The sequence below is a fragment of the Pecten maximus genome, chromosome 13 (assembly GCF_902652985.1).
Source record: "Pecten maximus chromosome 13, xPecMax1.1, whole genome shotgun sequence".
Lineage (NCBI taxonomy): Eukaryota > Metazoa > Mollusca > Bivalvia > Pectinida > Pectinidae > Pecten > Pecten maximus.
The window spans coordinates 36,586,428-36,601,782 of NC_047027.1; the positions used below are offsets into that span (position 1 = coordinate 36,586,428).

Consider the following 15,355-nt stretch of genomic DNA (forward strand, 5'->3'; position numbering starts at 1 on the left):
TTCCATTAGACGTATGTTTTTCACCATGAAATTCAATTCTATAGGATACTCCAGTATATAAATAACAGATGCATGTCTTCGGTTTGGTGTATTTTAATGTATAAAAAGACAATTCATAATATATAAAAGTATAAAATAGGGGAAATAAGTCTATACGTAATCTTAATATAAAGTCTTACATCTTGTTAGTAGTAAGTTCTATATTGTACTCATATAACAGATGATGTTCATTCTCTCCTGGTTTAATCCTCTGTCAAGTAATTCTCTGTTTCGATTATCTGTCACATGATAAACCAGTCCTCACGTGATCGTCACATGATAAACCAGTCCATCACGTGATCTCCCAAATACTTCCCATGATAAACCAGTCCATCACGTGATCTCCAAAATACTTCCCATGATAAACCAGTCCATCACGTGATCTCCAAAATACTTCCCATGATAAACCAGTCCATCACGTGATCTCCCAAATACTTCCCACGATAAACCAGTCCATCACGTGATCTCCAAAATACTTCCCATGATAAACCTGTCCATCATGTTGGTCGTTGTTAATTTGTTCATTATAAGATATTACATGTACTTGTTTTACTTGTTCGTCCAATCGTCCATTCTCCGTGTTACGTTCCAACATCACGTTCTCGCATCAATTCGTCCGAGAGTTCGTGTCCATTTCTGACTTGTCTGTCGCCTCAATAAAGTGATATATCAAATTGTTCATCACGTGAATATTTCGGATAAAATATTCCAATTTACGTGATGTTCTTTTTACTGGCGTTGCGTCCGATTTGACGCGCCATGAGGACTGCAAACACAAACGCGGCGATCTGTAGGAATAGAAAGTAAATCGAGGTTAAATTTCATGGAACTAGGTCACGATTAAGTCGCAGTAGTATAATATTTTGTAGTTGATATTGAGCGGGAGACCAAATGATATCTTACCTCGACCAGCAGAAACAAGATACAGCCGATGATTGCCTCAATGTTGTACTTATTCAGAATCTGGTACATCACATCAAAACATCCCTGTGGAAATAAACAAACTATGTTATCTTTTGAAATACACACATTGGCATATATCTTGTTTCAAATTTTAAATAAAATCATACAATGAACTGCAACCATTTAAGTTAAGGGTGTATGGCACCTTCTTATGACATAAACTTTCTTTTCTAATTAATTCATTTTTTTTTAAATAACTGATGATATGGACTTTTTTTTTAAATTAGGACATAGGGAATGTTGTATTGAATTATTAAATGATACAAGTGTCTTGTAACTTGTAAAGTAAGGGGGTTAACTTTAGCAAAACCCTTATCTTTAGATCAACCCTTGGTATCAAGAACATTTGGACAATCGCATTTCGCATATGAATAATTATTAAAACACGATTCATAAATCAATAACATTAACGTTTAATAAATTTGAGATTGTAGTGAAAATCGGGGGAGTTATCTCCCTTGGTTGGAACTCATTCCGCACGTGAGCTAGTATATAATCCCGCGGGGTGTCAGAGAGCGGTCTCTTTGATCCTGAACCCCGCAATGTGTATGTGCAGCCACTAAACGAGGTAATTCTCCCTGGATTTTCACTACAATATTTCTGTACTTACTCTGTCCACGAAGGAGTTGAGTGGCGTAGGCGCAATCGTACAGGCTTGACGTGCGTTGAACTGAGCGTTCTGAGGATTGGCGTCTCTACAACAGAAACCAGGGATCTGGTCTGTACCCCTTTGGAAGTTCCGCCACCAGAATGTGTACACCATGTCATTAGTTTGAATCAGGGGGTTGACTCCACAGCAGTCGAACTGTACACACAAACAAAACATCGTCAGTACCAAAATACAGAGTATATTTAAATATTATAGTTACGGCAACCTCGCGGAACCTATATAATACGTGTTGTGCCATTAAACGTACGTTATAAAATAATTACACACATATTGTGACCAGAATAATTGTAACCGGAAGTTGGAATGCTCGTACTAAGGCGAAATACCTAAGCCGGAAGTTCCATGAGATTTCAAACATAAGTGTCACTGACTTCACTTTTATTGTGCTTTTGTCCACATTGAAAGGAAGGGGTAGTTTAGTTTATAAGTTATTATCACAAATTACAGAACCATCTCATATTATTTTATCGGTAACGAACCACTAGGACAAAGGTCACAATCTATTTTGTAAATTAGTTTTATAACAGAAATATTTTTCTGGTTTTAGCTTTTAATGAATTAGAATTTGGATAAAACAGTACAAAACAAACAATATTTACAACAGATATCAAAAGAAATGAACTTACAGTCATGAAGAGCCAGTTCCAGGCCGTGGTGAGAGCGCTGCCTTGGTTTCCTTCGTAAGGCCGGAGGAGTTCCAGCATCCGTCTCTTTACTGTTGAATTCAGCTGAAATTGTTAACGTTAACTTTTAATATCTTGTATTGAGAGTTGTAAGCCCGAACTTAGATTGTTATTACTGCTAGGTCAAACATTAATGTTTAAATGCGGACGATTTTTTTTGTTGGCCTAGCGTTGCCGATTTATTGTTGCTTAAAAACTACATGTATGATTTTAATTGCACCATATTTCTTTATGTAAAGTATATGATGCCATCTGCAGTAAGCTAATTAGTATACTTAGTATATTCTTTCAGAAAGATTTGTTCTGGAGTTCACAATAAAGCCGTATTTCTGTGTGAGTGTTATAAAGTTTCTGTATAGTCGTAAAACGGTGTTTGACAATACTCACATCATTTTTCATCTGTGCCACTCCGCCGGTAATAACTAACTCCATGATGATGACGATGATGATGACCACGGCGTACTGAAATAGAGAGGTAAAATTTATAATCCAGCATTGGGGATGATTTCTGGTCATTATTGATAAATTACACAAAAAATAAGGCAAATGAAAAGCATGTTACGTGTATATCAAGGCTTACATCCCCAACCTACGGTCCTTTTATTTCAAAGATTCTAATTTACTGACTGAGTTATATCAAAAACTGCCGAAGAGCCTGTCGAAACAGATGTGTCGCTTTTTTTTTATTTATTTTATTTCATTTCATTTTTGTCTATTTATTTATTTATTTATTTATTTATTCTAAAAATAGTAAATAAGTGTGTATCGTCAAACTAAAAATTGTTACAATCAAAATCAAAATGGCTTAATCATTCATGGTTAAACTGCTGAAAGGCTTCATTGTTTTTAAGTATTAAATGTAATTATAATTGAGTATAAAATGAGAGAGAGAACAAAAAAAAGAAAAAAATAGGAGGAAGAAATAGTGAAGAAACGTCCAAGTCGGCCTCGGGCTGTTTTTTCCGGATGATTTGTCGGATAAAAATTCGATTAGTATGTCATCCGATCTCTCAGTTACGTACCCATGCCCTCGGGCGAATAAAACATGACCGACATACATAAACACCTACTGAGTCATCACGTGGTGTGATTGATTTGTCCTTGTTTCGACGATTGGGATGTTTTCATTACTAAACTGTAGATCATCGATGACCCGAACTGACCCTGAATTATGCGCGAATTTCGTTTATTGCTATCGAATATTTTGATCGGTTGAATAGGAAATAAATAACCTTTAACTTTCTACGAAATAGTAGCGTTCTGGTGGGTATTGACAATGGCATCCAATTACAATTTATAGCCACAAACATATCTGATATGTTTTTTGAATGTCTGTTACATTTTAGTAGTAGACGAACCAAGCTGTCGTAATAAATGTGTACCAGATATAGTGAATTCGGAAAGGACTTATCGTGAAGTATATTGCACACACGAATAAATATCTGGACTATTTCAAAGTTACAGCTTAAACGTTAAGTCCGGACAAATAGATTTCCTTGAGTACATTCCAGTGATACAGAGACTGTTTTAAAAGTAATTAATTTATTTCAAAAATAGATTATTTATAGTTCAGTGTGGTAAGATAACTAGGCATATAGTTTGATATAGATAATAATATATGACTTCTTCCTTTCGACTGATTGAATACAAACTTAAGTGTTGGTAGCGAAAGATTTACATAAATACGTGTTCAATTAACATCTGCTCGCCCGTTATCTTTTAGAATGTATTCTCATTTTACTTAGATGCATTATTCTTCCTCTCTATATCTTCCCGTATCCTTCCTTCTTTTTCCTTTCCTTTTTTACTCTGTTTATGATACTATATTAGAATCATTCTATGTTGTTTATCATTGGGTCATTGCTAAGTTTTGCATATGTATAATTTTATTTCGGAGAGGACATTGATAAGTTGTGATCAGTTGCGTGCTTTTGTGTACTGTTTATGTAATGAGATTGATTAAAATGCAATTTCAACGGACAGAATGACTTACGGTAATGAGCAATGCTCTCTGCTGTTTCGAGGCTCCGATGATTCCGATGATAGCAACAATGACACTGATGACTCCGACAGCGATGAAAAGACCAGCGATGAGTTTGACGAGGTTAGCCAGTGTGAAGTTGCCGATAGTGATTTGGTTCATCACCTCCGCTACATTAGGACCCGTGGCGCCACTGTTGTTGTAGAACACGATCCCACCAATAAAAGCAGCTACGCCCAGAATCTGAGAACGAAAGAATGAAGGAGGTTTGTTGGTTTGTTTGTTTTTCGTCCTATTAACAGCCAGGGTCATTTAAGGACGTGCCAGGTTTTGGAGGTGGAGGAAAGCTGGAGTACCCGGAAAAAAACCACCGACCTTGACAACTGCCCCACGTAGGTTTCGAACTCGCAACCCAGAGGTGGAGGGCTAGTGATAAAGTGTCGGGACACCTTAACCACTCGGCCACCGCGGCCCCATGAAGGAGGAATACAGTGAGGAACGGATAGAAGGTCGGGGAAATAGATACATTCATTTGTAATTATAATATCTAATATGGGAAATTATTTAATTAATTAGGGAAGTCGACATAATAAAATGATGAGAAGATTAATCAACGGAAGCAATTAACGATATGAATGAATCAGTAAATAAATTTCATGAACAGTCGATTACTCGTTAACGTAATAGGAAACTTGGAGAATTGGGTGTTCAGAGGTGTTAATTTGTTTTAGTGGTCAGTAGCGATGTATATGATTTTTTCTCAATTTGAAGATAACGAAAAGTTAATTCATAAATTAAGAAATATTATGTAAATAAATAAATTAATTAATAAATATTAATAAATAAATAAATAAATAATATCTTCAATTTAAAATTACTATATTCTTAAACATACTTTTTTTTTCCTTTTTTTTTTTTTTTGCACACAACATCAAATACCAATAAGCAAAAGTTTGGTTCCTGATCGGGAAAAAGATGGAAAACACCGATTTTTACATTTTGATACATTAGTCGTCAGGAAAATTTAACAACTCTTTACAGGAACCATTGGTAATGTACCTAAATATTGTCAATAGTAAAAGATAAATAAAGTATTTACTTACCAAGAATATAGAATTCAAGACTATTAGGAAAACTCTGCCAATTTTACCAAGGATATTCATGTTGGATTATCCAAACCCGTCCTGACTACCGTAAATCCGAAAAGTTAAATGATGTTCCAGGAATATCGAGCTGGGGTTTATCAATGTTCGATATATTACGCATGCGCATTGGGCCGGTATGTAGTGTTTTGACACATCCATAACCGTGTATGTCAATCATGTGATTGGTCATCGATTACGGCCTGGTCTACATTCCAAATGACCTGTTTCATATATAGATGTCTTAACTTAGCATCTGACATCCGTACGTAATTACGCATAATTAGGGTGAGCAGGCCTATTTTTTTTAAGTTCAGTTCTACAGTTGACCTATAAGCCAAGCTAACGTAGTATGTACATAATTTGTACGTCTACTATTTTAGATTAAAACCAAAATGAAGCAGCAAATCCCATTTTTACGCTTTTCTCACTTTTTATAAACTACAATGTATGAAATGATTTGATCAAATTCCAACTGATGTTTTAACATTAGACTCTGTTGTCAATATGATACGATGCTGTGTTTCATCATGTCTATTGGAATAGTTTACTTGAATTGTTTATTCATTTGATAATCTATAGTCATAATGATTTTTTTTTAATTATATCTTCATTATAACTCTCTCTCTCTCTCTCTCTCTCTCTCTCTCTCTCTCTCTCTCTCTCTCTCTCTCTCTCTCTCTCATATGTAAATATATGTCATCTTGTAAAATAAATGTATTATATGTATGTAAAATTATATAGGGAAAGGGCTTAATAGGCTTAATATAAGTTTGATAACTTGTGCCCAATTCCCATGTATATATTAAGATACAATAAAATATGTTTAAATCAAATCATGTCTATGCTGTTATGTAACGTCAATCAATATATATAGGTGTCAGATTTATATAAGTGTCTTGATACTTGTTTCTGATTCCTTTTTATATTATATATATGTTGTTTATATAAAGTGTTAAATGGAAATTGACAAATAAAACACTGTTTAAACTAACCACGGAATTTTAATATAAACCAGTCGATAAATAGGTAAATAAAATGTGGCATCGCAATTGGAGTTGAGCACTGATAGGCGTGAATATGTATAGACCGAAACCTGAAGTATACTCTGAACATATACAAATATATATCGGTTTAGTTTAGTTTCGTTTTAGTTTAGTTTAGTTTAGTTTAGTTTAATTTAGTTTAGTTTAGTTTAAATAAACTAAATAAAAAACAAAGGGAATCAGCACATGCAAGTTATTAAAACTTAGGAAGCGCCCTCTTCCGACATATATTAAAGCAACTACAACATGCAATATACCGAGACAATATCAATTGATTTTAAATCTTTTAATCAAAATCTGTCGCTACTGTATCTAGATTTTATTGTAAATTGTTTTAGTTGTCAGGCGATCTCCGGGCAAGGAATCACAGAACAGCGAATAAAAGGATATTGTATTGGAGATGCACTGTCACCACGTAATTTGTAATAAAAAATTCACAGTTATTTTTACCGGATAAATTGTCATCAGATGGAAAGATAATCTGTACTTTGTACATGTTTCAACCTAATTCTATTGGAAAAATACTTACTTAATACTTATAATGACATTTGAAAAATTATTACAAATTTCGTCGAGTTACATGTGCACATCAACGCAATTTGTAATAAGTTTTCAAATTTTATCATAAGTAATAAATAATTTGAAAACTTGGGTCAAGAGAGGCATACGACATTATAGCAAGTCAAATAACACATTACGCATGTCAGTAAATTTGGGAGTGACAGTGTGTTGATAAAAAAAAAAACTCGTGATTTTTCCTTTGTTTAAATGGGGCAATAAATATGTTAAATCAAACATCAATTAAAGAGCAGTATATCAACTTACAAGGATATCATATTCACCACGCCCGGGGACATGCAGTGCGCATGCCCGTGTCAAAACGTAAGGGTGGTTGGTCATTGAATGTGCTTTGTGTGGTTATAGACACTGTCTGGTCACATGACTAAGTAATTTGATATTTCTGACCAACAGGTGACTAGGCCGGAAGCAATTCGGACCTGAGTGGTCAAGTCAATCAATATGTAAATATCCCAGCGTTGGTTTAGACGTACTGGTATTCCATGATTGACATGACAAATACCAAATTAATGAATTAGAAAGATCAGAACATTGTGTACCAGTTTTTGGGTCGTAATTAAGCAAAATCTTTACAATTAATTCCAGTAATCGTAATTGATCCAAAGCATACACACTGTCATGTACCCGACAGGAAATGGTCTTTTCAAGATGGCGGATCATCATAATTACAGACGATAGTTGTGCATTTTCAGCTGCAAAATAACTTATTTATGACTGATACAGGTACAAAATCAAACTCGGAAAGTTTAAATTGTATGACAACATTATCGGATGCTGTTAATTAACTTCATAAACAACTGTGAAACCTTTGCAAAGTTGAGCAAACTGTTAAACTCGTCATCGAGGCGTGATTGTTTTTGAGTTTTTTGCTCATAACAGAAACGTATATGATATAGATAGTTCAACTTGATGATGATATTGTGTATCGCTTAAATATGTAAACATAAATGACACAACAAGGCAATTCCGGTTGAATCGGCTATCTTCAGGCGATTACTTTTTAATGCTTAGTAACAACATTATGACGTAATACAATCAATAACATAATGGGGAGGTAATGATATATTATATATACGTCTCTGCTCTAATTAAATGATCAAAACAGCCTATAATGTTTATCTTTATTGTCAGAAAGACTTTCTGTTCACATCCGCTTTGTGTACGCGCTTTAGTCCGATAGTGTTTTCAAAAAAAAGAAGAAGAACTATTTTGTTGCGCGCACACATCTATCACACTCTCACAATCCACACGTGGTGGTGTGTGGCCTCTTACTCGTGTGTGTTGTAATACACACAATTCGTCTCAATACACACACAATTTCATGCACACCTTGAAACACTCGCTTACTTATGTATTTCAGGAAACTAAATTTCAGCTTAAATGAAGAAATGGAGAAATTAACATACGAGATATATATGCGTAACCGTTTCCCATTCCACTTCTTTGAAAGTAGTCGGGTGTCAGTGAGCAAAATCATGATTACATACACTATAAATGTATAAAACAAACTATCAGTATAAAAAACATCGGGAGTAGTCAATGTATACCTGACTACTAGTATCTATTTTAAAATATCTATTTAATATGATTGATCCTAGAGTAGACTAGGTTTCTTTGCATATGATTAAAAAAAGTGATAATAATTGCAATTGAATATCTTCCTCCCAACACATATATGTTTTATCTTCTCTTTTTTTTTTTATCAATTAAACAGAAGGAAAAAACAAAAACTACGAGCTTGCCAGGATTCGAACCTGGAATCTTCTGATCCGTAGTCAGACGCGTTATCCATTGCGCCACAAGCCCTACATACCATCACTGTGTATTTTTCTGATTAAAAAGTGCAAATCTAATCTCGGATGTAAAAGAATAGTATTATTAATGCTGAATAAAAATGTCAGTACTATATAAATTAGAAAATAAGCTCGGGCTGTTGTTTCAGATGTACTAAAACAGTAGGAAACTGTTAAAAGCAACGCTATATCTACATAACAATAAAATGAGCGGGAATTTGAAGTCGGAACTCTTTTGCGTTATGAAACACTGAATGTCCCTCGTGTGTATTTCAACATGCCTTGATAATAAACAAAGCGGATGTTATCGTGTTTGCTGATGTTTGGTGTATGATTTCTTAAATGGCTGCTCGATCGAAAAGTAAGTCCGATGACCCGAAGACTGACAGGTTGCACTGGTCTGCGATTGGTTTAGAAAGCGGTGAAGACGGCGATGTTCAACTCAAGCAGGTCACTGGACGAGCGTCTAGGAAACGAAAAGACGATTTGACGAAAGATGTTAGAATCTTCCTTCCTGGTATGCTATAGGCCTAGAGTAGATAGTTTACTGGGTCACGAGTTGGTTCCAGGCGGCCAACTTTATACATACCACCGTCTTATACGACTCGCACAACTATGGCCCCATCACTTCATGCGCTCGTTTGAAGTTCATATGATGTGAAATTTATTTCAAATTAAAGATTGAAGATTTTTCTATCGGATAAATGTTGTTATTGTATAGGTTTAATGGCATATAATAGCAGTCGGGTACTCGAAATACAGTAATTCTGGCATTTACAGTGCACTGGGGAACCCCCACCTGGGGAATTCCCACATTTTCCTACGTCATTCTATTTTCATTAGGACTGGAGTGTATAATTTTGATTTTCCAAATCTCCAGACCCCACTCTTTATTCTCGTATATAGAACGACTTTCTAAGTACCCATTTTATACATTATTTATTCAAGAAAACAGCTACAAACCTAAGAAACACATTTTCCTCGGGGACTTGGTTCAGGAGAAACACCAATGGCAATGCAACTGATTGGCTAATTTAGTTGTACGAGTCCTTATTCTACGCAGTTATCACTAATTCGTTCATTATATACGGATGAAGAAATTTACAGAAAACCTATGAAAATAACAATCATAGTCTGAAGACACCTGCTGTAAATTACACAATAAAACGAATATTTTAGATGTTATTTATCATATTGAGTTGTCTGTTTTAGTTTCAAAGATAATATTTAGTTAAGGAGGTCTACAATTTAGCTAGACTTGGCCACCTTTTATTTCCACTAAAAGCATATTGGCTCTAAATCCGAAGGGTTCTGATGTTAATATCGCCATTAAAGCTATCTTGCGACAATTTAAGTAAGTAAGATCGTCATAAAATTCGGTGTAGGTGACACTAAATTGGATCACTTGACACAAAAACCAATTTTGAATAAACTCTAATCTCTTTACATGCTTAATAAAAAAATATGCACTCTTCAAACTAAATACAAATTAGAAAAGAAAAAAAACATTCATAAATAATGGCATTTCTCAAAAAAGCTCATTTTAAGTGTACAATATCGAAAATCTCAGGCCGTGATCAGTTTTGAAAAATCCGGAAGCGCCTATTGGTGACCTTCAGAGCTTTAAAAAATATGCTTGTTCACGTGATTATCATGCGACAATTTTGCTTTTTGAATATCCTCGATATTTTTCTTTTGTTGCACAACTATAAATATAATATAAATATAATGACTTTTATGTTTTTAACAAATGAACAAAATGCTTGTTTGGGGATCCAATTTGGATTTGTAGCTTATTAGTTGCTGTTTCAACGAACTAAAATTTTCACCGTTGTACAGCTGTAAGAACCAATCGAAATTTTTACTTTTTAATTTCACATGGTGTCCTTCTTTTATTCAAATAGGGAATAAAATGTACAAAATGCATTATATTATTCGGGACTCGCCTAAAATTCTAGTCCGCTTGCCCCTAGCAGTACATCAGCATATTTTAAGCAGGTACATTATGTATATAATCATGATAGTCAGAATAAATTCAGACAACTGAAATTCCTACGAAATTTGAATGTACCCGTATGTACACCTAGTCACTTTAACACAAATCAGAAGAAAATGTAAAAAGTAAAACATTTACATTTATTTTGTATTAACTCGGACACAAATCATTGACAATAATGCTAATTTTAACCGAGAATTTTCATTATTATTGTTGGGTTTTTTTGTTGTTTTTTTAAACGCCCATACTTGACGTAATGTTCTACAGTATACTTATCTGTCCAGATGCTGAATGTTTTACTCCAATGAAGAAACCAAAGAAATCCGAATGGTTAGCGGAACACAAGACGGAGGGGCAGCCATTTGAAAGATTTCTGCAAGGTTCAGCCAATTACCCAACACAGCGACGCAATGTGATTTATCTTCTTCCACTGAAGTTTGACGAGGCATTTGTTCCATCAGACATTTTGGACCCATTAAAGAAGTTTGCCTCGATTTTTTTCGGAATGAAACTGAAAGTCATGAAAGCAACACATTTCAAGGGGAAAGTTCCAGATCGATTTAATAAAAATTCTAATACTTATCAAGTTAATGCAGGAAAAGTTCTTAAGGAGATGGCACATCTTGTTCCCGGGGATGCTTTTTGTGTTGCAGGAATAACAATGTGTGATCTGTATCCTAAAGATTCTTGGAATTTTGTCTTCGGTTTAGCGCAAATGAAATCCGGTTGTGGAGTCTACTCCCTAGCACGTTACCTGTCAAATTTTGGAGATCAACCAACAACTGTCTATGAAGCTGAAAGGTAACGGCATTATCATAGTCGTCGTCGTCATCATCATCATCATCATCATCATCATCATCATCATCCTTAAATTACCCTAGCTGTTACTAGGACAATAAATCATCATCGTCGTCATCGTCATCATCATTGTCATCTTAGAAGCTATATTCATGCTTTAATCTTCATCCTCATTATCATCGTGAGCATATGTACGCGTATATATATATATATTCATACTAAATCGAAATAGTAAACTTACTTTATGAACTTGAGCAAGGCTGCTTCAAATGTCATTAGAAACTAACGTTTGAAGCATTGAATTTCATTGTTTTGTTCGTCATAAATGACAGACATTTGTAGACCAACGTCATTATTAAACTGGAACAAATTAATATCGGTCTATCCCAGAATGCAATGCGGTTGTGTCACGTGTATGTGACCGATGGAGAGATTGAAGCTACAGCTAATCAAAGACGTATATATCACTCATGTGATTCCATCAGTGTGGACAACGAAAATGTCAAATTTTCTTGACAATTCACACTGTCCTCACTATTGGAATTACGTTTTTGCCCCGTATTAACATTTTGAGAAATTAATATTCTGCAGACATACGTTTGCAAGGATCCAGTTTTACCAGGAAAATTATACCGTTTATATTGTTTCTTTGACCCTTATCACTGATATGATATATATATCTCTCTGATCAAACGTTTGCAAGTAAATATTTCACAAAGAACATGTTTTCTGATGATTTCAAAATTACTTTTATAATATGAAAGACTGTAATTCTGTTTAAGGCAGCTGGTTCAAGTCAATATTTTTTTCTTAATGTTTTGCAGCGAGAAGGGAAGTAACTCCATAATGAAGCGTGCCTGTAAAACAATGTGTCATGAAATCGGCCACATGTTTGGTCTGTCTCACTGTGTGTACTTCTCCTGTATCATGAACGGGTCGAATCATCTCGAAGAGTCTGACAAACGCTCCATTTTCCTTTGTCCGGTCTGTCTCAGAAAACTCCATTTCATCTGTCAGTTTGACATCATAGAACGGTACAAGTTGATGGCCTCGTTTTGGTCCGAGCATGGATACAAGGAGGAAACTGATTGGCTGCAGAAAAGATTGGAATATATATCGTGAAGATCAGTTAATGGACATGTACTGACATTTCAACGAATGGAACAATTTGTTATTTAAGTCAATCACAACATATCGGGTGCTTCCGTCACGACTCGGAATCTTGAAAACTGATTCCGACTCTTGGCGGAACTAACCAAGATTTCGCGATTACTTAATAACCAATTATCTTTATGATATATGGTAATTATCAATAATTCTCCTATTCATTCCAACCATATCAACACTTTTCCTACAAATGCCATATCACAAAAGATCGTGTATATTATTAACATTGATAACAACATTTAAGGATTGTGCTTCATTTTGACTGCGTATACGGCAGTATGACCGCAATTGGCAACGAACATTCTATGGAGCACTATCGTGCTAACTATAGAAAATGTTCGTTGCCTACTGCGGTCATACTGCCGTATACGCAGTCAAAATGAGGTACAATCCTTATATTTACAACAAACAAACCGTTTAAATACAGTACGAAGAAAACAAAATTCAGGGTGTGTTGCGACGTTGGTAACTTCGGCAGCCAAGGTAAAGACACCAGTATTGTTAACAAAATTAAAAGGCACAACTCATCATTTTTATTTAATACATTTTACGTTTTTAATTAATTGATATATTCACAATCCTCAATTTCCATCTCAGATTAACTATGGTTGTCAAGTACAGCGTGTATAGACACATATTTAGCAGTGACATGGTCAAATGTTCTCTTAGAACTGTACGTTTCAGCGATATCTTGTTAGCTTACCTCATGGAGAAGTTAAAAATGCACCCTTTTCCGCAATATTCAGTTTAGGTTTTTGACAAAATGCTCACTTGACGTTAGCTTTTTGTGCAGAGATCATCGGTAACAGGAGAAAACGCTAAAATTGCGTTGATCAGCCCTTTGAAAATGATGCCGTCTAGTTGACGTTCCAGGAACGTCACAACTATAGACGACGTCATAATTGTGTTACCGATTTCCGCGCTTATTAATCCGCTGAGCCTTTTTTCACTGCGTATATATATGCTACTTTATTCGTAGTCTGAGTTTGCTAAGCTGAATAAGGGAGAGATGTAAATGTGTAAATATAAAGTGTCTACATCGTATAAATTTATTGTTGAAACTGGCAGATGGCACCAGATTGAGTACAAGGAAAGAAAACGTCCACATTGTAATGGTCAACAAATTGGTGATGAATTTCATTATTTACTTGAATGTACAGCGTTATCTTCTCACAGAATTTTATATATAGACAAATACTATTGGTCAAGACCAAATATTATTAAATCTAACAAACTAATGAATATGACTAATGTTAAAAAACTAATGAAAATGTGTATTTTTATCAGATTAATTAATAACATGATTTGTCCTCCTTGATAATTAAGAATGAAAATATTTTGTTGTGAAACTTTGCCATGTATCAAATACGAACACTACTTTAATTGTATATATTATATTGTAAATACGTTTTTCTCTATACATTATGTCAATATGTGAAAAGAGAATAAAATGAATTTGAATTTGAATACTGTAAGTCCATGCGACGGATCCCCTATGTTGTTCAGTGAGGTATTCTCACATACTTCACATAAATAGAATCGTCCATCTCCTTACAGGAGGGTTGAGATATCCTTGTTCGCGGAACAGACCCATGGTTGATTATTTTTCTCACATACTTGTAAGCAAATGAAATCTTTTATGAACTTTTTTTATTGTGTAATAATTTTTCTAACTTTTTATATTGTGCAATAAATTGATTATTGACAAAATGTGTGTTTTTATGTTTAAAGCGATACAAACCCACGGCTAAGTAGGTTTCAAAATGAATTAAATTTAAGTTAAATTCACCTGAAAAAAATCATATGAATGAAATATTTCACGTGAAATTCACATGAAATTAATTGAATTTCACGTGAAAAATTTCATCTGAAAAAAAAAAAGATTCATGTGAAATTCAAATGAAAATATCATGTGAATTTCACATAAAAAAAAATCACGTGAAGGAATATTGCCTGTGTACATTAACCCCGCGATGAATTGGGGCGCGTTTGGGTGGGGTGTTTGGCGTCTTCGGCAGTATGCTTCAGCGAGGTAGCACTATAAAGTCGGCATCAGTACCACCACACTATCACAGGAGGAAAACAGTATCACACCACAGCCTCCTAAAACACACACATATACATATATACACTACACGCTCTACAAACATGCACCTCGCGCACAGGGACCGCACTTAGTGTCCATAGCTGTCAATATGACGTGTAGCACGTGTAACACGATACATTTACTTACATTTAAAAAAAACACTTGTCCGTGTCTGATTTCAACACCAGTCACGATTTTGACATCCTACACCTCACTGTCTCACCCTCCCTATCCTAATTCTTAATTGTCCATTCCAATTTCCCCTTTTTCTTCCTCGATCTCCTGTTTACCACGAGGTATGCAGATTGGTCACGTTTCGGACCCTCTTACTGGTTTGTTTGTTTATACTTGGACCTACATTGTTTGTTTTTTTTGTTTTTTGTTTTTGTTTTTGTTGTTTTTTCATCTTTTT

The 15,355-nt window shown here is 34.7% G+C and overlaps 2 protein-coding genes and 1 non-coding gene across 3 annotated transcripts; 1 reads left to right on the forward strand and 2 right to left on the reverse strand.

The window, feature by feature from the left end:
• Window positions 1–77: 77 nt before the first annotated feature.
• On the reverse strand, window positions 78–5,570 carry LOC117341243 (tetraspanin-9-like). Its single transcript, XM_033903097.1, has 7 exons — window positions 5,440–5,570; window positions 4,349–4,579; window positions 2,743–2,817; window positions 2,299–2,400; window positions 1,613–1,807; window positions 943–1,026; window positions 78–827 (listed from the first exon to the last, which is right to left on the reverse strand). Exons 1-7 carry the CDS (start codon window positions 5,497–5,499, stop codon window positions 753–755), a joined length of 822 nt encoding a protein of 273 aa, XP_033758988.1. The 5' UTR covers window positions 5,500–5,570; the 3' UTR covers window positions 78–752.
• Window positions 5,571–8,836: 3,266 nt separating this feature from the next.
• Trnar-acg lies at window positions 8,837–8,909 on the reverse strand. Its single transcript has one exon. It is a non-coding gene; the product is annotated as a tRNA-Arg (tRNA).
• A 231-nt stretch (window positions 8,910–9,140) lies between these two features.
• Window positions 9,141–14,567, forward strand: LOC117341114 (archaemetzincin-2-like). The gene is made up of 3 exons (XM_033902951.1): window positions 9,141–9,413; window positions 11,177–11,693; window positions 12,515–14,567. The coding sequence occupies exons 1-3, from the start codon at window positions 9,239–9,241 to the stop codon at window positions 12,810–12,812; spliced, it is 990 nt and encodes a 329-aa protein (XP_033758842.1). The 5' UTR covers window positions 9,141–9,238; the 3' UTR covers window positions 12,813–14,567.
• The last annotated feature ends 788 nt before the right edge of the window (window positions 14,568–15,355 follow it).

What these genes read in the sequence shown, in the direction of transcription:
- LOC117341243 (XM_033903097.1), bottom strand. Translation starts at nt 5,499, where the DNA reads ATGAATATCCTTGGTAAAATTGGCAGAGTTTTCCTAATAGTCTTGAAT. An exon ending in TCAACTCCTTCGTGGACAGA is followed by an intron (nt 1,027 to 1,612) that starts GTAAGTACAGAA and finishes TTATTTCCACAG; the next exon opens with GGATGTTTTGATGTGATGTA. An exon ending in TCTTGTTTCTGCTGGTCGAG is followed by an intron (nt 828 to 942) that starts GTAAGATATCAT and finishes CTATTCCTACAG; the next exon opens with ATCGCCGCGTTTGTGTTTGC.
- LOC117341114 (XM_033902951.1), top strand. Translation starts at nt 9,239, where the DNA reads ATGGCTGCTCGATCGAAAAGTAAGTCCGATGACCCGAAGACTGACAGG. An exon ending in TGTTAGAATCTTCCTTCCTG is followed by an intron (nt 9,414 to 11,176) that starts GTATGCTATAGG and finishes TTATCTGTCCAG; the next exon opens with ATGCTGAATGTTTTACTCCA. An exon ending in ACTGTCTATGAAGCTGAAAG is followed by an intron (nt 11,694 to 12,514) that starts GTAACGGCATTA and finishes AATGTTTTGCAG; the next exon opens with CGAGAAGGGAAGTAACTCCA.